This window comes from Mangifera indica, chromosome 20 (assembly GCF_011075055.1).
Source record: "Mangifera indica cultivar Alphonso chromosome 20, CATAS_Mindica_2.1, whole genome shotgun sequence".
Classification (NCBI taxonomy): Eukaryota; Viridiplantae; Streptophyta; class Magnoliopsida; order Sapindales; family Anacardiaceae; genus Mangifera; species Mangifera indica.
The window spans coordinates 9,021,105-9,045,415 of record NC_058156.1 but is presented as its reverse complement, the minus strand read 5'-3'; the positions used below and the strand labels follow the sequence as shown (position 1 = coordinate 9,045,415).

The following is a 24,311-nucleotide window of genomic DNA, read 5'->3' as shown; positions in this document are numbered from 1 at the left end:
TGTGGATGTCCCTAAAATTTTAACAAACAGACAAAAGGTGAGCACTTGATCACTAGCTTTTGATTTTAGGGTTTGTGAAAATAGCAACCAAACACTAACCTTTGGTCTGGACCTAAAAAATTTGGGGGCATTCCCACTGAGATTTACTATATATCTGAACATCTCTTGCTTATAAAACAGAAGTTCTAATCTTCTGAGACTAGTAATTGCTATCTTGAAGTTCTTACTTAAGAAATTCTATATTTTAGAGTGTTAATCCAGCCTACTATGGACTAGAGAACACTGAAGCTGAAGGCCTGAGTTCATACTTGTCTAGGTAAAATCATGATTGGCACAACCTGCAACTTTTTCTTTTTGATATATCCTTTGATGTTGGAAACACTACATTAACAACTATTTTTGCAGATTAGTGCAGAATACATTTGAAGATCTGGAAGATAGTGGATGCATCAAGATGAATGAAGACAGTGTGGAGCATATGATGCTGGGCTCGATAGCATCTCAGTATTACCTGAGCTTCATGACCGTGTCAATGTTTGGGTCTAACATAGGGCCAGATACATCTATTGAAGTAACAAGAATTTTCTGTACTTTGTACATATCCTTTTTCTTCTTACTTCAAATATCGTCTTTCTCATAATAGTTGTTTATCTTAGGTGTTTTTGCATATTCTCTCTGGTGCTTCTGAATATGATGAAGTTCCTGTGCGGCATAATGAGGTAAGTTGTTGGCTAATATACTTGTGACCTTAATCTTATTCCAACTTGAGTAGAATTAGAAGACAGATTAAAGTTATTGAAAGTTATAATAGTATTATTCAGTTCTCTATCTTGATTCAGTTGAAATCAAAAGTTATTTTAGAATGCATTGTTATTTTTCGTAATATCCAGTGTTGTCTTCTCTAAAATTAAATTATCCTAACAGAAATTTTGCTAAGAGTACCCTAAAGCATGTTTTAATAAACCTATTTCCATCTCTCAAAAACAAATTAAAATTTCAGTGTTTTCTTGAAGCTCTGGACATCTTAAGCTTTTTTTATGACTTTATGGATGTTGATAGCATATATATCTACCTGCATTTTGATTATTGATGTTCCATGACACTATGTTATGATTCCAAGTGTAAGGTATAAGACTTGCTATCCCACATCAAAAAGTATGAGCTTCTGGTGTGGATTTGTATGAGTTTAGATTCTCTAATCTCAATTGTTAGCTTTTAGGGTTCTCATATGGTTCATATCATTTGGTATTAAAGTTATCATCACGTCTCTCAATTGCAATCATGCGGTGCGGATGATGACATCAACATTGCAGTATTCTCCCTGCAGTACAGTATTCTTCAGGGCTAACGCCCAGCCAACCCACATGGGCATAGAGACTATGGAGTGCGGTAATACATTGTGTTCTCAAGTGCAAGTAATAAGAATTGGATTTCACGTTGGAAAGTGTGGGTTTTTGGTGAGGGGTTTATATGACTTTAAATTTACCAATCTCAACAGTTAGTTTTTAGGGTATGGTTTCCCCAAAGTTCATATCGCAATATTCCGCCTTTTCCTATTTCTGCCCATTACTTAGAGCATTAATCATTAGGATGCCTATACAAATGTCTCTAATAATTTTATAACAATCGAGAAATTTTATATATTTTATTCACTACTAGAAAGTAAAATTTTCAGAATTGGTAGTTTATTGATGTAGACATATATTTGTTTTTGATCATGCTATGTTCTTAGTGTTACATAAGATTTCCCATCTGAATGCCAATTGATTAGATTGTTCTAATAAACTTAGTTATAATGTAATCCTTCTATAATCTTCTGTCTTGTTTATTGAATGTCTTTCATGTATAGAAATTGCCTTCTCCATCAACTGCATCACATTCACCTGCAGCTGTATCTATATAAATTTGTATGTTATTTTTATATGCATTTAATATTATTTGGATGGAATATATTATTTTTGTATTTGTATTGTGTTTCCATTTTTTTCCCTTTTCTAGGAAATTCACAATGAAGAAATATCCCATAAAGTTAGATATGCGGTGGACAAGAATCGACTAGACGATCCACATGTCAAAACATATCTGCTTTTCCAGGTCATTTTATTCTTTTTTTGACAATGTCTTATAGCTGATGAAAATGATTTTTGTGTCTTATATTTTCATTTTCTAATCTTACATTTATATCTTCCTATTAATTATTTAATTCACTTGGTACTTGTGATGCTTTTGTTTTAGGCACATTTTTCTCAGTTAGAGTTGCCTGTCACTGACTACGGCACTGACTTGAAGTCAGTGTTGGATCAAAGTATACGAATCATCCAGGCCATGATAGATATATGTGCTAACAGTGGGTGGCTTTCAAGTTCAATCACTTGCATGCACCTTCTCCAAATGGTCATACAGGTATTTCTCTTAATATTCCATCTTGTATCTTTCTCAAATAAATCATAGATATCAATTTAGAGAAGTTAAATGTTGCTTCTACAATGAAACAATTTAACTATATAAAGGTTATTTCTACTCAAGCAGTTGACATGGGGGCGGTAAGGGCTAGAACTGGCAAAACGGGTGGGTACTCACTCATAAAACTGAAATGGGTTATAGGTTTTAGACCTGGACCTGTATAAATTTAATTTTTGCAGGGGGGTCAGGTGTGCCCGGAATAAATGAAAAAAAAAAAAGGTTATAAGGATAATTTATCCTTAGAGTTGTGGATGCAAAATCAAAGGCATGCGGTGTTATAGAGACTTCTATACTTGAGTTCTCAAACAAAACAAAACAAACGAGTAGATTTAGTAAAGCACATTTAATCGAATTAACAAAAATAAATCATTGATCACATAAACTCAATATTAATGTGTTTGATATATTAATCAATTGTTATATACTTTAGATATAAAAATTATGTTTATTTTGTAAGTGTTATATTATTATGTAAATCAATATTAATAATGTTACATTATTGCATCTACGTGAAACCAATTCATTTTTGTATTTACAAATTTTAAATTATAAAAACCTCAATTATACGGGTAATCCGTGGGTCTACCTGGACCTATAGAGTTGGATATAGGTTTTTGTATTCTTTACCTATATAACTCGACCCGTTGTAAACTTGCACTCACATCGTCCCGACCCGACCCACCCAATTGATAGGTCTAGTCAGGGCTCTCTCATCAGACAGCTTCGACAGAAACAAGTTCTTAAATAGGCCTAGGTTTACCCCAAAAAAAATTAGGGTGCCTTGTAATATGGACTGTTGAGAGTGGTGAAGAAATTTTGTTTCTAATATATTGTATTAATCTACATCAAACATATGTATATTTTAATGCTTCTGAAAATCTAATATCTGGTATCTGAAGAAAGTTTATAATCTTCCCGTGTCATATGTTTGATTTGTTTTCCATCTTTGCAGGGTTTGTGGTTTGATGAGGATTCTTCGTTGCGGATGTTGCCATGCATGAACGATGACCTTGTTGGCTTGCTAATAAAAAGAGGAGTCTCCTCTGTTCAGCAACTATTGGATATTCCAAAGGCAACTTTGCAAACCATGATTGGAAATTTTCCTGTTTCAAGATTATACCAGGTGCACATTGTTCTCTACATGCTGGTGTCTGTTTTCATACTAGGATTATTTTTGTATCTCTCAGAATCTACACGAGGATAAAAGGAAAAGGGGATGGAAGACATCAAGTTTTTATTCAGTTTACGTTTTTTTTTCTCTTGGGCATTTTTTCTCCTCCTAAATTTTCTATTAGGAGTGTTAGTTTCAAGATTACATTTTCGGTTTTTTGGTTTTTGTTGATCGATACATTCTCTGATTGAATTATATTTCATCAGGATCTGCAACATTTCCCTAAAATTCAAGTGAAATTAAGAGTTGAAAGGAGGGACATCGAGGGTGGAGAATCTCTCACACTGAACATCAGAATATTTGTGACCAATTCCCGGAAGAACTCATCGAGGGCTTTTGCCCCTCGATTTCCTAAGGTGAAAGATTAAGCTTTAAATTATGTTACTAGTTTACAGCATAGACTTAGGTTTAATGTTCCTTTCGCAGGCAAAAGATGAAGCATGGTGGTTAGTTCTCGGTAACACCTCGACCTCAGAATTATATGCTCTTAAGAGAGTTTCCTTCTCCGATCGCTTAAATGCCCACATGACGTTGTCATCAAGCAACCCTCTCCAGGTTAAAAAGCTATTGAAGTTGCCATTCTTTTATTTTAATTTTTTCACTCTTCTTTATTTAGTGTGCATAAAAATATTACCTAGCCAAAATCTTATATTACTGAATTTGAGTCTTGATGAAGTTCCTTTATGCTGTTAGTATTTAGCAATTATAGGAAAGAAGAGATTGCATTATGTTTTGATATTTGTCATCTGGATTTTTTACCTATAGATATTAGGTTTTGATAGGGTTAGATTCAAACCGAACTAAACTCAAGCTCACCTAAGCTCGAGCTTGGCTTAATTTGAGTGAAATTGAGTTTTGAGCTTTAAACCAAACAAAAAATGACTAAAACGATATTGTTTTCATGTGTATTAGTCAAAACGATATCATTTTAGTCGATTCGTATTAAAATTTTCTAGACTTGTGAGCTTGGCAAACTGAAAGCCCCTACAACTGTAGAGCTTGAATTCACTTAAACAAAGCTAATTTTAAGTTTGAACAAGTTTGACTTGAATCTAATCTTAAGTCTCAACTCATCTTAACTTCTAATACAAGTGCTGAAAATCCTGTTCCATTTTCCAGGGGATGAAATTGACTGTGGTTTCGGATTGCTACATCGGTTTTGAACAAGAATATTCTGTTGAAGAATTGGTTGATCTCTGAAATGGAAATCAGTAATATGTATGTATGTGGGTATGATGCCAAGTTCTGAGAACGTGTAAATTACCTTCAAAATAACTACCAAGCTGGGGCAGTCTAGTGTTTATACTGGATTTTATACACACACATATATATATATGTAGAGATGTTTAGTCAAATGTTTACTGTTTAGATACCAAAAGTTGTGAATGTCACAATTTTTATGGCAAAATTTGTGTTGCATTTCAATAAATAATTATTCTGACGACTCTTTATTTGCTTGCATTCAGTCTTCTTTTTTCTCTTTTTAAAAAAGTTAACTGTTTAACACTAATTTTAGATAATCGAGCTTGTTAAATCAAATCTAAAAATGATTTGTTTTTGACTAAATGAAAAAATGATTTAATTCAAATTTAATTTAATTTTATAGTTTGAATATACTATTTGAATTCAGATTTACATTTTATTAACAAAACAATGTCAATTAACTTAATAATAAATAAAATAATATCGTTTTATAAATAAATTATAAACTTAAATTATAAATCCAAATTATGAATTTAAACCATAAATTCAAATCAAGTTTAAACCACGAATTTGAGTTTTAAATTAAATTCAAACCAAACTAAGTTAAACAACCCCTTGAATTGAATTTAATTTGTTTTCAAAAATGAACTGACTTTTTTTTTTTGTTCAAATTCAATTTGAATTTAAACTAAACTAATTTGACTCAAATTGAACCAAATTGAGCCAGTTTTCGAAACTGTGTCAGCTCGGTTCGGATCCAGCCTTACCTGCACAGCCAACCAAAAAAGTTCACCAAATAATTACTAGAATAGTAGTCCCCGAAAAATTACTGAATCCAGGAACCTTAGCAGTTTCATGGCTTAGTTACAATTTTAAAACGTATAGAAGTGAGTGTATAGTTCAGTTAAATTTTATTTACAAGACAAACATCTAAAGCTTACAAAGTATACAACAAATTAAACTCAGATGTCAAAGAAAATGCCTTATTCCCAATCGGCATCAAAGAATCCGGCATCTTTCATTTCTGAGTAATATGCACTGTCCAAGAGAAAATCTTCCTCCTGTAAACATCATATAATGCAACAAGCTCATGTTAATATGAATATAAATAGATGAAGCCTTACAAAATTAACATCCTTAACAGTTTGAACAAGGAGATATGGCGGGTTGATCACCTGGAAGAAGTCTGCCAAAAAAGTCACAAACAAGAAAGGAAGATAAAGCGTGTGATAGCAGACAACCGTGAGATTATACAACCTGAAAAGAAAAAAGATAAGACCAATTTATGAGTACTAAAGTATAAATCGGACAATGTTATGCGTACATACTTTTGAGGTATATAGATGATGTGTCATTATATGATTAAGTATTATTTTATTTTTAATTTAAAACTATTCAATCGTATGATGATACATCATTTTTGCATTTAAAGTGTGTACAGGTAAGTGAAAATTAATCTTCTAGTACCAAATGCCAAAAGCAGCTCCAATTCCAGCAAGCAGACAACCAGACAATGCAACTGCGCTAACGGCAAACATCACAATGATGTAGTGGTAAAATGCTGGTCTAGCTGCAAATTGCACTAAATGTTAGTTATCTGATCCCAGATAATCATTATAATAGAGAAAATCGTGTACTCACAAGGCAACTTCTCTCTCCACTTGGGAAAATGCACAAATAAAATGAAGCCATAAACTGCAGTAAGTAATAAGTTTTGGATGATCCACAAGCCCCACTTCATCTGGTGAGTACTCTCTATGTCAAAGAACAATGGGAACCCAAATCCAAAAACAAATATTACCTGATAGTAAAGAATTCAAGTGAAATTAAGGTTAAAATTCTTACAACATCAAAATTCTCAATGGTTTATACTCAGCTAGGAAATGTGCAAGCGGAAGACAATCTACGAAATAAATTATATCGTATAACTTACTACTTTCATAAGCTTAAACAGAACTCAGGTTTAAATATAAGGGACAAATTGGCTAAAACTCAAAAATGATAGGAAATATATAATCCTTTAAGTTGTCTCATTTTACACATTCGGATCTTGGACAAGATTAGTAGATCAGCTGATTCTGCTACAACAACATAAGACATGGCATGGATCCCCAGAGGTGGAAAAGACCTTCACCTTAAAATCTCCTTTTAGAAGTAATTCTTGCTTCAGAGTGATTAGAGGAACTACAATAAACTCCCAGAGTATTTGACAATAAGCAAATAAGCATGAAAATTATGTGATTATAATTATCTCATGTCTTCCAGTCATTTAATTGAAAATTGCAGCAACTTAGGATATCTCACCTGCAGATTATTTATTGTACTGTCAACTGAGAACAGGCACACTATTTATTGGATTTCTAATATTCCTAGCAATGCTCTTTCCATCTTTCCAACACTGTTATCAAACAAGTGGAATCTCTGTTCTGATATGTATGATTCACAATCTCTAAAAATTAAACAATGTTAGCTGACTAAACATGTACTTTGTTTAATTAAGAAGAGAATAGCAATTTCCTATAAAACGACTTTGATGACAAATGACATACACCTCTTTACAAATTGCAAGGGACTCAATTCCCTAATCCAATCAAGAGCTAGACAGGGACTCCTGAAGGGGAAGATTTAACCCCATTTACACAGCTTAATGAGAGGACTAATACATACAGTCTATTATAAGGAAAAAAATTAAAAAGATATATCCACATATATGAACATTTTCAAAGCATACACAAACATTACCTTGAGAAGAACATCCACACCAACAATTATCCCTGATATTATGGAAGTGCGTGATAGAGTTTCCAATCCACTAGAATAACTTTCCTGGAGTAGAAAGCCCACCAAACAAATTTCTAAATACAGCATTGCGGATGTGGTAAATAGCGACAGGATATTCCAAGCAACCTCCTTCCCAGGAGAGCATTGCCAAGCCTGCTCATCAACCAAGCACTCTATTCACAATCAATATGATAATTGATCATTTTCTACTAGAATTAATAGTCAAAAGCATCATGCAAATTACCAGTCTTACGTTCTTAAATTATAAGCATCAGGCAAATTACCAGTCTTACGTTCTCAAATTATAAGTTTCACTTTCAATATTATAAATTTCATGCTGCATACACAATTAAAAGTTCTAAGTGACCCCTCACGCATGCATATAACAAATTAACGTGTTTCTTACATCAGTACCTTTAAGTATTATAGACATTTCAGACAATAACACAATTTAGTAACGATATTGGAATGAACAAAAAGATTGTACTTCAACTCTAGCCTAATGATGAATGGACTATTGTCATGCCAATATTTTAGAATTTTTGTTTTCCAAAATCAACACATTAGATTCTTCATTTCTTTAATCTTTCTTCTTTTTTTTTCACTCCCATCAAGGTAAAACTGAATCCAGATTTTCTGTTTTTCAGCTACAAGCTAAATAAAGAAATTAAAAATGAAAAACAAGAGACCTGAAGAGAGCACCAAGCGAGGTTGAGCAAACAAGCGAGCCAAAGAAGGGCATAATAGGCAATCATAATATACGAGCTTCCATTGCACAGTTTCCTCAGATTCTTCTTCGCGTGAACCGCCAGGTACACAACGAAAAGCACTGCCGGCACCACCAACACGACATCATACAAGACTCCGTGGCACTGCCGATTGCTCTCATCTTCATCGCCGATTTTCGTAGGAGATGAAATTTCCAGTGTTGGCGGGAGCACGACGGAGATATTGGTGGCATTGGCGGTCACGTTGACGATTGCTTCGAGATTGATCGGCATCTTCTGACTTTTTTTTGGAGAATCCCTAGAACTGACGGCCCTGATTAGATCGGAAGATCATGATCGTCGTCAATTGTTCTTTATGATTATAAGCGTTAAAGTAAAGAGACTGGACTTTTTGGTCAGAGATCTCTCCTTCTACGAGCTTAGAAATGACGAAGGACGGCAACGATGTAAAAACGACTGCGTTTTACTATTATTAATAATTTTATCGCGAAGTTTCAGATTTATGTTCAGACTTAAGTGTAGCTTTGCATGAAGTATTATTTTATTATAAAAAATGAATCGTCGCATGAAGATTTATAATCTTATTTTATAGGAAAAAGAACTACCCCCTATCAAAGTTTTAATCTAATCTCAAAATTATATTTATAATAAATAAAAAACTTAAATATTTATCCATAAATTAATTACTATCAAAATTTTTAATTAAAAACAGGAATAAAATCATCATTTTAGTTTAAACTCAAAAACCTTAAGATTTATATCATTTTCCCTAGGTTTTAAAAAATAATACTTCACCCCATTCTCAAAATTTGAAAAGCTTAGATTTCACCACTAGGGTTTGTATTTCTTCTCCCGCTACCACTATTCTAGCCAATGACCGACTACTTTTTACCCATCTTTCAGATATGGCCTCGAAGGACAACCACCCAAAATGACGAAACATCATCCTTCGTTATCTGGAAGATACATCATCGTCCTTTGTCACATCATCCAGATGCAGTGATGAAGGATGTTGCAACAAAGGATGACACGCTTCTTCCTAATCTAGATGACGTTTCATCGTCGAGAGCAAGAGGACGGTTTATCGTCCAGATCAAGATGACGAAGCTTCATCCTTCATTGAAGAACACTATCACTTTTTTCTGATTATCGATTAGATTTCCTAAGCCACCAAAGTTGAAACCTATAAAGGGAGAAAAGTAAATTTTTTAAAGTTTAATCATAGAAAAAATTTGTTAGTTTTCTAAACTTTGGGAGGGGTTTTTAAAGTTTTAGGATTTAGAAATAAAATAATAATTTTACCCTTATCACTAACTAAAAATTTTAACAGCAATTATCCATAAATAAGTGTTTAGATTTTTTATCTGTCATAGATATATTTTTTAGATTTGACTAAAACTTATGTAAGAAATTGTCATTTTCCCTATTTGATAGGATATAAATTATTATAAAATTGATATATATAAATAATTATTTTATTTGATTAAATGTAAAAATATATATTATGATATTATTATATTTAAATGTCTTTACAATATATTTGTTATATTAATTGAAAATGAGAGTATATTTATTCTAAAAAATTAATAAACAGTGGTAAAATTGTAAAAAAATATAAAATTAAGATTATTTTGGTTATTTTTTAATTATTTAAAAGTGGTAATTAGATTATTATAAAAGTAGACATCGTGACCCTCTTCATCCTTTTTGTCGTGACATCATCGACCACTAGGGATAAGGTTGTAAAAAATGCCGAACCGAGAGAGAAAGCCATAGACACCCACTTGAATTCATAGTGATTTTGGGTTGTTCAGCATTGGAAAAACATTAAGGAGAATGCAGGGGTGCTAGAAAGATGGTATGGAAATAGATAGACTAAACTTTAGGAGAGAATAAGTCTTTTAATATAATTAAATTACTCTTTATATTATTGATATTATTTGATATCATAATTTTTTATTTTTTAATAAATCAAATAAATTAATTTAAATAAGAAAATATAGATTATTAAAATAATATTTTATTATTTTTAACCAAATAAACGTGACATTTAGTCCGTTTGTAACAACAATTATTCTTCAAACTTCCCAGAAATAACAAAATTCTTATATTATAAAGTTTTAAGTAATAAAATAAAAAGGTAATAGAAAATTTTGAGCGACTTTATCATTAAATTTTGACCACATGATTAATTTTATCTTCAATTACGGTGTGAAGCCCATGCCCTCATAGTTTCAAGTCGTTCGACACATAATTGATGATTTCATAAAATAGTCTTTTGACAGGCAAGTCTAACTTTATAGAGCAATATTATTTATATAATTTTTTTTTAATAATTTAGGTATGCTCTCTCTCTCTCTCTCTCTCTCTCTCTCTCTCTCTCTCTATATATATATATATATATATATATATATATATGTGTGTGTGTGTGTGTTTGGATTTGAATTGAGTTTATTCAAATTTAAATTTGAGCTCAGTTTAAACAAGTTCAAAACAAACTAAGTCGAGCCAATATTTTAGAGCTCAAGTTTCAGCTTTAAAATGTTTAGCTCATCAAGCTCACGAGCTAAAATTTTGATATACAACGATATCGTTTTGATCTATATGTATTAAAATGATATCGTTTTAATAATGAGTTAATTAAAAATTCGAGCTTAAATCAAGCTAAAGCCGAACTCGAGCTAGAAATGAGTCGAGTTTGAGCTCAATTCCATACAAATCAAGCGGAACTTAAGCTTGACTCAGTTCAAATCTAACTATATATATCTATTATTAATTTAAAATCATTTAATTATATAATTATATATTATTTATATATATAATGAGCGATTATATGTCATATATAAATGACAAATATATATATATAATACATACAATAAAATTATGTGTAAACATTTTTGGTATACACTTTGTATACAAAAATGATATATCATTATGTAATTAAAGATAAAATAACATCCAATTACATAATAACACATCATCTATGTACCTAAATTTTATATTAAAAATATATACACATAATATTATTTAAATACATATATTAATGAGTGAATTACATTTTTGCGACGAAGGTTGATTCGAACTGAGCTCATTCGAACTCAATTTGAATATGCTAGAAATGAGCCAACCCTAAATGAGCTTGAGCTACTTGTCAAACTCATAAACTAAAAATTTTAATATAAAATATTATTATTTTAACTAATATGTATTAAAACAACGTCGTTTAATAACGAGTTAGTTAAAATTCGAATTCGAATTAAGCTTCAACTAAGCTCGAACTTATTTATAGAAAGTTTGAGTTCAATTACTGCAAATCAAATCAAATTTAAACTCAAATAAATCTAAATTTAGTTTGACTTGAATATAACTTTATTTATAACAAAACTATAGCGTTAAAACAAGTTTTTTCCCTTTAATTGTTATAAATAATATTTTTTATCCAAAATTTAATATAAATAACATTATTCTACGCAATATTAAACTCAGCTATGGCCCACTCTTAGTACTTGATGACGTGTCAGTACAGCTGTAAACATGTTCTGTAACAGTAAAACAGGTGGAATGTTTGTTGAGGATGATAAATGAGATGGGCAATAGAGTCAAAGAGTAATAACCATCGGTCTTGTCGCGGCCATCCCAGTACCAGTAAGGATACTCTGGTGTCCACTCAATATGGAAATGGGGCCCAGGGTGACAATAAGACGGTTTATGATGTGCCAAACTAAATTATTACGAATGATTATTAGAGGAGAGAGAGGGTGTAATATAATGTTTTAAAATTTGAAAAGGAAGGTTGTTAATTTTAAAATAGAAAAATTTTAGATGGTGTGAAAAAAAAAAAGTTATCTCAATTTTTACAATTACTGTAAAAATAATAATTTTTTATTTTTAAATAAAATTATTAAATAATATTTTTATTTATAGACTAATATTAAAATTTAATATAAATTAATTTTTGAAGCTTAATAACTGGTAATTAAGAATAAATTAAACCTTAGATAAGAATAAGTCTTTTAGTTTAATTAAATTACTTTTTATATTACTCTGATATCATTTGATATCAAAATTTTTTATATCCTAATAAATCAAATAAATTAATTTTAATAATAAAAAATAATTTTTTATTATCTTGGACCAAACAACTGTGACGCTTAATCCTTTTATGACAATAATTATTTTTCAAATTATCCAAAAATCTAATATAAATAACATTATTTTATCCAATATTAAACATTATAAAAGAATATTAAAATAATATATTAAAATGTTATTGATGTGATAATTATAAGTTTGATTATTATATAATTCATTTGTGATTAATTTTATTGATATATGAATTGGATTGCGTCATTTCAAGTTAATAACTCAAATGAATTGAGTATTTAAATAATATGTCAAAATATTAATTAAGAAATCAAATTCACTTAATTATATAATAACATATCATCTTGACATCCAATCAAATACATACCATTCCTCTTGCTCTAAAATACAATCAAAAGCTGATGAGCACCATTCACTTGTACGGAAAATCGGTATTAAACATCAGGGAGTTTAGGATATAATATATAAACATAATATCTTTCTCCTGATCTCCTTATGTTCAAACTTCATAAGCCTTCGGTGTTAGCCTGGGCCTGGGGTGGACGATCAAGGGGTCCGCCCGCTGCAAAGTGAGCCCATATGCCTCCTCCATATTCAATTTCTCCGGCGTCAACCCGCTCGGAAGATCCCAATCAAAGGCGTGGATCAATGTTGCCGTCAGCAGTTGAACCATGCGCAAGCCCAAGCTCATGCCAGCACATATTCTCCGTCCAGCACCAAATGGAATTATCTCGTAATCATTCCCCCTAACATCGACATTAGCCTTTTCTCCGCCGGGTAAGAACCTTTCGGGCCTGAATACTAGCGGCTCAGCCCATTCATCCGGGTCGCGTGCAATGGCCCACACATTGACCAACAACGTCGAGCCCTCTGGGATATGGTAACCGTTGATCTCACAGCTCTTGGCTGCCACTCGGGGCAGAGACAATGGAGTCGACGGGTGGAGACGGAATGTTTCCTTAATGACCGCTTGAAAATACGTGAGCTTCGGCAAGTCCAATTCAGTAACCAATCGGTCTCGACCCACAACCGAGTCGAGCTCATTTTTCACTCGGGTCAAGATTTCTGGGTGGCGAATGAGCTCAGCTATGGCCCACTCCGTAGTGCTTGATGACGTGTCAGTACCAGCTGTAAACATGTTCTGTAACAATACAACAGATCGGAATGTTAGTTGATGATGATAATCAAAGGGTAAGTAGCGGTACTGTCGCGGTCATCCCAGTACCAGTAAGGATAATCTGGTGTCCACGTCACTCAATATGGAAATGGAAATGGGCCAAGGGGGGTAAAGACCTTCTAGAAGATGTGGAAAATCTAGCCCAACTAACTATTTTGCACCCAAAGTTCGATTAAATATGAAACTCTCATTTTGGGTACAAAAATTTCTATTTATTTATTAACATTTTTAACTAATTCTATACCATTATTAAAAATTCAAAAAAACTCTAAAACAAAATAATTTTTTTCACATTTTTATCAAATAATTCTATATTTATGTTATGTTAATTTTAATTACAAATAATAAAAAATATTGATACAAGAGGTATTAATGAAATATAATCTGACGTTTGAAGTAAATTATAATTTTTTTAAAATATTAGGGTTAATAAATTTTTTAAGGGAGAATTTTGAGATTTAAAATGTTTGATAGAGATTTTAAAATTTTAATATATTCTACAATAATTTCAAAATTTACAGGTGCACCTATTCAATAAATAAATGATGTAAATATATATTATAAATTATTGATATTATATTACGTTTTAAAAATATATTATATGAACACAATAATTTCTAAGATAAGATAGAAAAATATTCATTATTCTTTATAAGTTTTTAATATGTAACATTGACACCTCATGATACATTTTTATTATAATATTTTAAAAAATAATATAAATATTTTTTAATTATTAAAATTAACATTTGACCTTTACAAATAGGTGAGAAATTAAAATTTTCAAACTTAATAGATAAAAATTTTGATTTTATCAAATCCTAGGTGGTAAATAATCGTTTGACCTAAATTACGTATATTTAAAATAAATATTAATTTAAATTTTTATAACGATATGTTAATATATGTTATCATGTGATTAAACAATTTTAAATTAATGATAAAGTAATACTCAATCACATGATAACACACATAAATATGTATCTATTTATATACTTAGATGAGATACGTATAGAATTGCTCATTCACTGTAGTTGTATCCTAATAATTTTATAAACGATACCTAAGGGGTGAAATTTTTAATTTCATAAAACTTTAGGGGGAACTAAGTCAAGAAACAATCATGCAAGTAATATATGAATGATTAATTATATAATAATTATTTATTATAATATTAAATAAAGGAATGGGTCTGATTACCAAAAGTAGCGCTTTAATTTCAGTTTCAGTGAGCTTCTCTTCTCCATCGTCAGGATTTTCCATCAACGAAATCAACGTACTTAACAAGTCCGTCTGTTTTCCCTTGGCATCATGAATGTTCATTTTATGCTCCTCCACAATTTCGCCCAAAAACTTGTCGAATCTTTTATGAAGCTTCTTCATCTTCGCCGCCACGCCCTGTAAGTCGAGCCATTCGAGGGACGGGATAAAGTCACCGATGTTGAAAACTCCAGCCAAAACCATCACCTCCACCACCATCGATTTGAACTCATCGGCCTTCGGATCTTTGCCGCCGGTTCCATCTCCAAACACTCTCCGGCCGAGCATCACCCGCGATAGCGCGTTCACGGTGCACACATTCAGAAGTTGCGCCAAATTCACTAGCTCCGACTTTAACCCCGCGCTCGCCAGCGCTCGTGTCAGCACCGCCACCTCCCCCTGAATTGTAATTAATAAATAAATCAAAATCGTGATAAGAGATTGAAAAGCGATGTCACTCGTGACAATATGGTTAGAAAATCAAATTTTTTAACACATATATTTAAAAAATTAAAATAATAAATAATTTTAATTAATGCATTAATATTTAAAACTATTATAAATATTTTTAAAAATTAAAAAATTATATATTTTATTTTATTAATATTTTTTAAAAAAAAGTATACAATTTACTATTAATACTATATATTATATTATATAACATATGTCATATTATAATAAATGTATTGTATTGCCAGCAGGTGAATTCTTAAGATTCTATCAACTATGCCCTACGAGGAACAGATCCAACGGTGGAGCTTTCCTTGGAGGGGCTGCCAAGAAAATGTCAAGAACCACTAGGGATTCTAGTGCAAATAACAATGATAATTCTTTATTGATGATCCAAAAAAGTCCAGATTAGAAAAGTTAACTTCAACAACTGCTACGATAAAAAAACTTAATTATAAAAAAACAAAATAAATTATTATTCAATTTACCAAAATCGTCTTAAAATATAACAAATATCATATAATTTTTTATAAATATAAAATGCCCATTTTACCTAGCCGCCTCACATAAATGTTTGGCGTTTCAGTTTTCATGCGGCCATGACAACACAAACCTGTCGAACAAGTCGGTAGTCATCCAAGGCCTTGCCGGAGAAAAGATGGACGGAGGTGATCTTCCTCAACAGCCGCCACTTTGCACCGTAAGGTCGGAAAACAAGGTCCTGATAATTATACGCAATATATTTGGCCCCAGAGTTCGGCGGCCGGCTGGAGAAATTAGCATCATGAACCTTCAAGAACTGCGCTGCCACCGACGCCGAAGCCGCCACGATGACATCAACAAACCCTAAGCGGAGGTGCATGATTGGACCATAAGTCCGGGCCAGCGCCGCCAACGAGTGGTGGGGCATGGGGCCCATATGGGGGAGGTTGCCAATGATCGGCCGTGGCTTTGGGCCAGGCGGAAGACGGAGGGATTTCCGGTTGAAAAATGAACGTATATTAAACAAGAAATAGATTAAGACGCCAAAAAGTAACGAGACAAGTATGAAAAGAAACATGGTTTTACAGTTGTGTAATGAAGAAAATTGTATGGACAAAAAGGGGAAAGTCCAAAAGTTGTTATATAGGAAACTAAGGCCATGTTCGGTTGTATTCAAGACGGCATCGTGCTGTTAGGTGGTGAAAAAAATGTAACTACCAGTCAAAGTTGGTAGCTGCGCTGCACGTGATTTAATTGCCAGTCAGGAAGATAAAATGAAGCGTAGGCAAAGGCTTTGACTTCAACGATTATTCAAGTCTTAGTCGGAATATTTGAATTAATTAAATTAGAATTCAAAGAGATTTTTCTAATTTGAAGTTTTTTTTTTTTTAAATGTTCACGTACAAATTCGAACCGACATGTGATGTCACACTAGAGTTGTGATGACGTGTGTGTTATTAAAGGCAATAAAATAATAGGAGTTGTTCAAGTCGTTTGGTTCTTCAAGACAAATTTAGATCGTTTGATTCAAATTAGATTTATTGGAGTTTCAAAAATAGATTAGTTCAAATGAATTTAAGCTTAAGTTTAGAAATTAAATATTTTGAATTCAAGTTTTAAAAATATTCGACTATTTTAGTTTGTAAACCTAAAAGATTTTTAATACAAATTAATTAAAATAATATTATTTTGATTAATATATAATAAAATAATATCATTTTAATTTTTTTTACTCAATTACAGTATTGTATAAGACTCAAACTCAAACGTAAACTTGAACTTGAGTTTGACTACTCTTAAACGAGTCAAACTCGAACAATTTTAATAAAAGTTTGATATGTTAATAACACTAGAAAACAACGAACCTATAACAAAATTCGAAAACAACTAAAACTCACCTTTTCTTTTAGCATCTATTACCATCAAGTAAACAGGGAAGATAAGTTATTTCTTGGTAGGTAAAATGAGTTATCCCTGTCATTGATTGTTAAAGAAAACATGATAGTGTGAAAATAGATACAACTCTAATGCAAGTACAAAATATTTTGGCCTATATCCATATGAATATGCGGGCACTTACGCAATTCAAATAATATAACTATGTATATTTAATATTAAATATTCAGTTGAATATTAAGATGATATATTATTATATGATTCAAGAATTTTAAATTAAAGATATAATAATATTAATCATATGATAATATATCATTTAAATATCTAACTAAATACTTAAACATGAATACATATAGTACTATTCTTATCTAAATAAACGGTATTTTCGATAAATAAAAAAAATAATATTATGTGTATATATTTTTTATATATATTTTAAAAGTACAGATGATATGTCATCATGTAAAATTTTTTAAGGGGTTTTTGAAAAATTTTAAAAATCCAAGTATGCTTTTGAAAATTTTAAAATGTTAATATGTCATTCAATAGCCGAAAAAATGATAATCACACTTTTAAAAAATTGATCAAAATATAATATTTTAAAATTAATTAAAATTTTAATATTTTTTAAAAGTTTTAATGATAAATTTTGAAACTAATAATAATATATTGATAATTTAATATTTATATTAAATATTAATAATGATATCATAATTTTAATAAAAAAATAAAACATTCATTTTTAAAAAGCAAAATTAATATATTCACCAATTAAAAAAAATGATAAATGAACTTTTTACTTCCTAGAAATTTAGTGGTGAGAATCCGTGCATAACTTGGGTGGGAAATACGCTTTTGACCTACAATAAGTCATCCAATGATGTAAGCAGAAGGACAAATTCAATAAAATTTAAGGAAAATATAAATATATATTTATAAGTATTATTATATAATTAATATTATTTTATTTTCAATTTAAAATAATTTAATCATATAATAATACTTATAAATATATATATTATGTATTTAAAATAAATATACATAATTTTATTATAAAACTAAATAAATAAATAATATAATAATTTTATATATAAATATTAAAATATTATTATATAATTAAATAATTTTAAATTATAAATAAAATAATATCATATTATATAACTTATGAATCAAGTTATCCTCTATATAAAATCCAAACACTTACGTACATGGAAAACTATATAATATTTTTTTTATTGGGTGGAAATTAAAGTTTTGATTCAGAGGTTGTTGAAATTGTTGGTGGTCCACTAGTCATCATCAATATTAAACTTGCCACAATGTGGTCCGCTCCGGGTCGGATCCTACCTTCATTGAAGGGCCTGGATTGGTGCCAACTCCGAGGTTTCGGATCAGTACTCTTTATATATGATTATTTTAATGAAATTATATTTTTTTAATTATATTTTTAATTAAAAATAATATATTATTTTTTTTATTTAATAATTTTAAATTAAAAATAAAATAATATTAATCCTATAATGACATCTCATTTAAATACTTAACTATATACTCAAACTTGAATATATGTCATATTACTCTTATCCAAATACCATTTATAGGGTATTTTCGATGGGTAAAAAAAACAAATATTGTGTATACATATTTTTTAATATTTTTTAAATATATATAATATATCATCATGTAAAATTTTTTAAAAAGTTTTTGAAATACTAAAAAAAATCCATGTGTAATTTTAAAAATTTTAAAATTTTAGTATGTTATTCAATAACTTAAAAAATGGTAATTACACTCTTAAAATACTCATCAAAATATAATATTTTAAAATTTATTAAAATTTTAATATTTTTTAAAAATCTTAATGATAAATTTTGAAGCTTATAATAATATATTGATGATTTAATATTTATATTAAATATTAATAATATCATTATAATATTAATAAAAGGGTGAAACATTCAATTTTTTTAAAACAAAATTAATATATTCTTCAATAAAAGAAAATGATAAATGAATTTTTTACTTTCCAGAAATTTAGCGGTGAGAGTGCGTAGTTTCATCGTAACTATGGTGGGACACACACTTTTGACCTACAATAAGTCATCCAATGATGTAAACAGAAGAAAAAATTTAACATAACTAAGACTTGTTTGGTTTCAGAATTTAAAAGTTATCTTAGTAATATATATTTTATTATCTTATTTAATTTATTAATAAAAAAATATTATAATAATTTTCTATTATTAATATTGATATAACAAGTAATATAAGTAATAATCTGATTACCATTTTCACCTTAAGTATTAAAAAAGTATCAAGATAATTTTGATTTTATTATAATTATATTATAATTTTTTAAGGTAAAAATAAATTTATTTTTAATTAATATAACAAAAAATATAAAAATATTTAAAAATAATTATATTCAATAGTATTTACGTAAAATAATTTACTAGTATTTTTTTATTACCTTTAACCAAACACAATAATTATTTATACCTACCAAATTTTATCAAACATAGTAATAATTTATATAAAGTAATCTTCTATGTAATCTATCTTTAAGATAATATCTATATTTTTGTAATAAAATATTACTCAAACCAAATACCCTAAGAGAAATATTATACGTGTTTATTTTAGATATATACATAACTGTATATATATATATATATATATATATTTAAAATATGTATATATAGTTTTATTATAAAATTAAATGTATAAATAATTTATATAATTTTATACATAAATATCGATATATCATCGTATGATTAGATGTTATTTTATTTTTAATTTTAAACTATTTAATTATGTAATAATACGTTATTATTTATACATAAAATTTTATATATTATTTATATATATAATGCTTCTCAAACAAATTATTCATTATCACTATTATAAGAGCACAAATATATAAATAATATACATAATTTTATATATAAATATTAAATCATTATTATATAATTAAATAATTTTAAATTATAAAAAAATCTAATTATATAACTTGCGGGTCAAGTTATTTCAGTATGTAAAATTCAAACACATACGTACACGGAAAACCATATAATTTTTTTTTTATTGGGTGGAAATCAAAGTTTTGGCTCAGGAAGTTGTTGGTGGTCCACTAGCCATTAATATTAAACCTACCACAATGTGGTCCGCTCCGGGTCGGACCCTAGCTCCAACGCAGGGCCTGGATAGGTCCCAAAGTCCGAGGTTTTGGTAATTTAATTCGAATCCAACCGTCAATATTAATAATAACAGAAGGCAACAAATCTATAAAAAAAATTCAAAGACAACTAAAACCCACCTTGCTTAAAATGGCAGGGCATCGAAAACACATCGAAGAGGCTCATCCTACTCTATTATTTGTTTTACTGAAATAACAAACAAGGACAGTACATTTATTACATGGTTTCTTGCCCCCTGTTTAATATCAAAAAGAAAATTCATAAAAAAAAAATTGAAAAACCTTTTCTTTTAGTGTCAATTACCATTAACAAAAGGCCAAATGACTATTTCCCACCCAAGGTTTGATGTTTTCTCAAGTTTTCACCCTTTAACTATGGAAACACCAAACACCCACCCATGGTTAGTTAGATTTAACAAAACTCTAACGGTGGTAAGGGTAAAATCATCATTTTCACTATAATATTAAAAATAAACTAAAATAGAATATATTTTGCCCCCCTAAACTTTAAAAATTAAAATTTTCCCCCAACCTAAGTTTTAAAAAATCGTTGTTTCACCCAAGGGTTTCATTTTGAAATCTCCGACGACATCTCCGGCTCCATTGCCGACGGCCTCTCCCTCCTGAAGTTTTCTCTCCTTCCGACAAACTTTTTCCTCCCATTTGGATGTCCGATCAGAGTCGGAGAAGCCGTGGAAGACGAAGAATTTCGTCAGGGAAGACGATCGTCTTCCCAAACGACTTCTCTCTGCGTCGGATGCGTAGTGCAAGAGTTGAGGGCGGTCGTCAGTGGAAGAGAAACCGTCGGGAGGGGAAGACGGCCGGTGATGGCGCTAGAGAAAGTGAAAGGGTTTGAAAATAAACCCTAGGGGGGAAATGTAATCTTTTCAAACTTAGCTTAGGAAAAAAAATGTTAGTTTTTAAACTTTTGGGAGGAAAAATGAGATTAAATTTATCACCGTTAGAGTTTTGTTAAATCTAACCGGCTATGAGTGGGTGTTTGGTGTTTCCATAGTTAAAGAGTGGAAACTTGAGAAAACATCAAACCTTGGGTGGGAAATAGTTGTTTGGCCTTAACAAAAAGGGAAAGATATGTTATTTTTTGGTAGAATGAAGTATCCCTATTAATCATTCTTAAAGGGAATATTATATTGTGAAAATAGACATAACAATAGTTAGAATACAAAATATTTTGTCCTATATCCACATGGGTATATGGGCACCTGCGTAATTCAGATAATATAATTATGTACATTTAGTTCTGAATATTCAATTGAATATTAAAATAATATATTATTATGTGATTCAATGATTTTAAATTAAAGATAAAATAATATCAATCATATGATGACATATTATTTAAATATCTAACTATATACTCAAATTTGAATACATGTAGTATCACTTTTATCCAAACACTAAGATTGATACAAATAATTATTAAAGGGTATTTCCGATAGGTAAAAAGAATAATACTATGTATACGTATTTTTATATATATTTTGAGTACACAAATGATGTGTTATCATATGAGTGGATGTTACTTTATCTTTAATTTAAAATCATTCAATCATATGATAATACGTTATTTATATACCTAAATTTTATCCTAAAAGTGAGGATATTAATTAAAATAGTCATCTTTTGTGTCTTTTATACATATATAACCACCTTTTTTTTTTTCACTATACAAATATATTTACTTTTCACTTTAATTTTTCTTTTAAAATGAGAAGATTATGAGATTTAGGATTGGTCGGATATGTTGCCAGGTAGGTTGGCCGGGTGGGCAAGTGTGCATGAATTTGTTTCTTAAATTCATAATAATATGCATTTATAGGTTTTATGTTTTGGCTAGTTAAGTGGGTGAGTTTTATATCTTGGTTGAGTGAGTTTATGTCTTGGCTAGGTGAGTCTTGACTGGGTGAGTAAAAAGTCTATAAGGGTATTTTGGATATTTTATATTTTATGCTACATATGTATAATAGAAAAAAAAAAAAAAGGCTATAGATGTATACAAGGCAAAAAATTAGGCTATTTTAATTATTATTCCGTAAATATGTATATACATAATTTTATTGATGTAAAAAAATTCGGATTGCTGATTTTATATTTTAGGTCATGTGATAATTGATTTAACTATTAATTTACATATAAAAAAATTAATCCACGTATCCATAAAAAAAGGAATAGTATTATATGCACAAATAATATGTATAAATAATGACATATTACTATACGATTGATTAATTTTAAATTAGATATAAAATATATCTAATTATATGATTTCATATTATTATTTGTATATAAAATTATACATATTATACGTCTACATAGTTTTATTATAAAAAATAATAGCGTATTTTAAAAAATGTAGACAATCATTACATCTATATATTTATATATAATTTTTAATATTTTTTGTGAGCTATTGATACGTGAAAACAAGGCGAAAGATTATTTTTCATATAATATTGGTTGAAATAATAAATTCTCGTATTTTAAATTTTAAAAATCTAAATTCACATTTATCATATATGTTCGTTAGTAAATTCTGTTAAATTGTAAAAATATCAATATGCATAAATTTTCATATTTTCTCTTTTTTTCTCTTATTTTTTTATTCTATCTATTATTTCCCTTATTCTATTTATTATTCTATTTATTTTTATTGTATTTATTATTTTCAAAAGTTTACCAGGGAAACAGTAATTTTTAAAAATATTAAAAATATTAATAAAATTTTTCAAGTGGGTTTTTTAAAAATTTTAAAAATCCAAATGTGTTTATGAAAATTTGAAAATATTACTACATCATATAATAGCTTAAAAAATGATAATTACATTCCCAAATAATGGCCTAAAATATGATATTTTAAAATTGATAAATTTTTCAAAAATTTAAGTGATAAAATTTAAAACTAATAAAAATATATTAATAATTTAATTTTATATTAAATATTAATAATAGTTTCGTAATTTTAATGAAAAAATAAAATATTTATTTAAAAAATTAATATATTCATCAATAAAGGAACATGATAAATGAATTTTTGACTTTAGGGGTGAGAATGGTAATTTCATTATAACTTTGGTGGGACAAACGCATTTGACCTACAGTAAGGCATCCAATGATAAGAGTAAAGAACAAATTCGATAAAACTATTCTCACAATTTTGTACATAAATAATAATATATTATCATATAATTATAAATTATTTTATCTCTAATATTAAATTATCCAATCATATAATGACACATCGTTATTTATATACATAGTTATATCTATTATTTATGCATATAACACAAATCGAAAAAATTATTCATTATCACTGATGTATGAGCACAAGTGTCTACAAATAATGTAAACAATCTTGTGTACAAATACTAAGATGTCATTATGTATTGGGTAATTGTTAAATTATATATTAAATAATATATCATTATATGATGATATATCATTATTTATATACAAAATTATACATATTATTTCAATAAAATGCTTATAGGCAGGGGTGGATTCTGGTTGGGTCGAGCCCTAATACCCCTTGGCTTGAGTTCAACTTAAGTTCATTGAACGAAATTTAAGTTTGACTTGAGTTTGAGTCAGATGAAAAATGGTTTCACTTGACTTAGTTCAAGTTTGATTCGATTTCATAGCTCGAATCAATAATTCAAATTTATATCTTGGTTCAACTCGAATTAACGATTCGAATTTATGGGTTGAGTTTGTGGTTCATTTACAAAATAACGTCGTTTTATTCAAAAAATTTTATTTGAGCCGAACCAAACCACAAATTTGAACTAATGAATTCAAGCTGATTCACACTATAAATTCGAACCAAATCAAGTCATGAATTTGAACTACTGATTCGAGCCGAACCAAGCTAAACACCCCTTG

At 29.2% G+C, this 24,311-nt stretch overlaps 3 protein-coding genes across 4 annotated transcripts in view; 1 reads left to right on the top strand and 2 right to left on the bottom strand.

The window, feature by feature from the left end:
* The window catches only part of LOC123204124 (DExH-box ATP-dependent RNA helicase DExH14), a 35,018-nt gene extending 29,923 nt beyond the window's left edge, over window positions 1-5,095 (top strand). For both annotated transcript variants that reach the window (XM_044620687.1, XM_044620686.1), the window contains exons 41-49: window positions 249-316; window positions 406-571; window positions 657-719; window positions 1,999-2,094; window positions 2,236-2,403; window positions 3,416-3,586; window positions 3,841-3,990; window positions 4,061-4,189; window positions 4,754-5,095. In XM_044620687.1, coding sequence (XP_044476622.1) covers window positions 249-316; window positions 406-571; window positions 657-719; window positions 1,999-2,094; window positions 2,236-2,403; window positions 3,416-3,586; window positions 3,841-3,990; window positions 4,061-4,189; window positions 4,754-4,834 — 1,092 coding nt within the window. In that variant the 3' untranslated portion in view covers window positions 4,835-5,095. The remainder of the gene's footprint in view (window positions 1-248; window positions 317-405; window positions 572-656; window positions 720-1,998; window positions 2,095-2,235; window positions 2,404-3,415; window positions 3,587-3,840; window positions 3,991-4,060; window positions 4,190-4,753) is intronic.
* A 568-nt stretch (window positions 5,096-5,663) lies between these two features.
* LOC123203857 (protein CANDIDATE G-PROTEIN COUPLED RECEPTOR 2-like) lies at window positions 5,664-8,835 on the bottom strand. Its single transcript, XM_044620314.1, has 6 exons — window positions 8,308-8,835; window positions 7,580-7,771; window positions 6,479-6,638; window positions 6,305-6,407; window positions 6,013-6,094; window positions 5,664-5,898 (listed from the first exon to the last, which is right to left on the bottom strand). The coding sequence occupies exons 1-6, from the start codon at window positions 8,617-8,619 to the stop codon at window positions 5,821-5,823; spliced, it is 927 nt and encodes a 308-aa protein (XP_044476249.1). The 5' UTR covers window positions 8,620-8,835; the 3' UTR covers window positions 5,664-5,820.
* Window positions 8,836-12,797: 3,962 nt separating this feature from the next.
* LOC123204634 (flavonoid 3'-monooxygenase) lies at window positions 12,798-16,445 on the bottom strand. The gene is made up of 3 exons (XM_044621402.1): window positions 15,951-16,445; window positions 14,828-15,286; window positions 12,798-13,591 (listed from the first exon to the last, which is right to left on the bottom strand). The coding sequence occupies exons 1-3, from the start codon at window positions 16,395-16,397 to the stop codon at window positions 12,950-12,952; spliced, it is 1,548 nt and encodes a 515-aa protein (XP_044477337.1). The 5' UTR covers window positions 16,398-16,445; the 3' UTR covers window positions 12,798-12,949.
* Window positions 16,446-24,311: the final 7,866 nt, after the last annotated feature.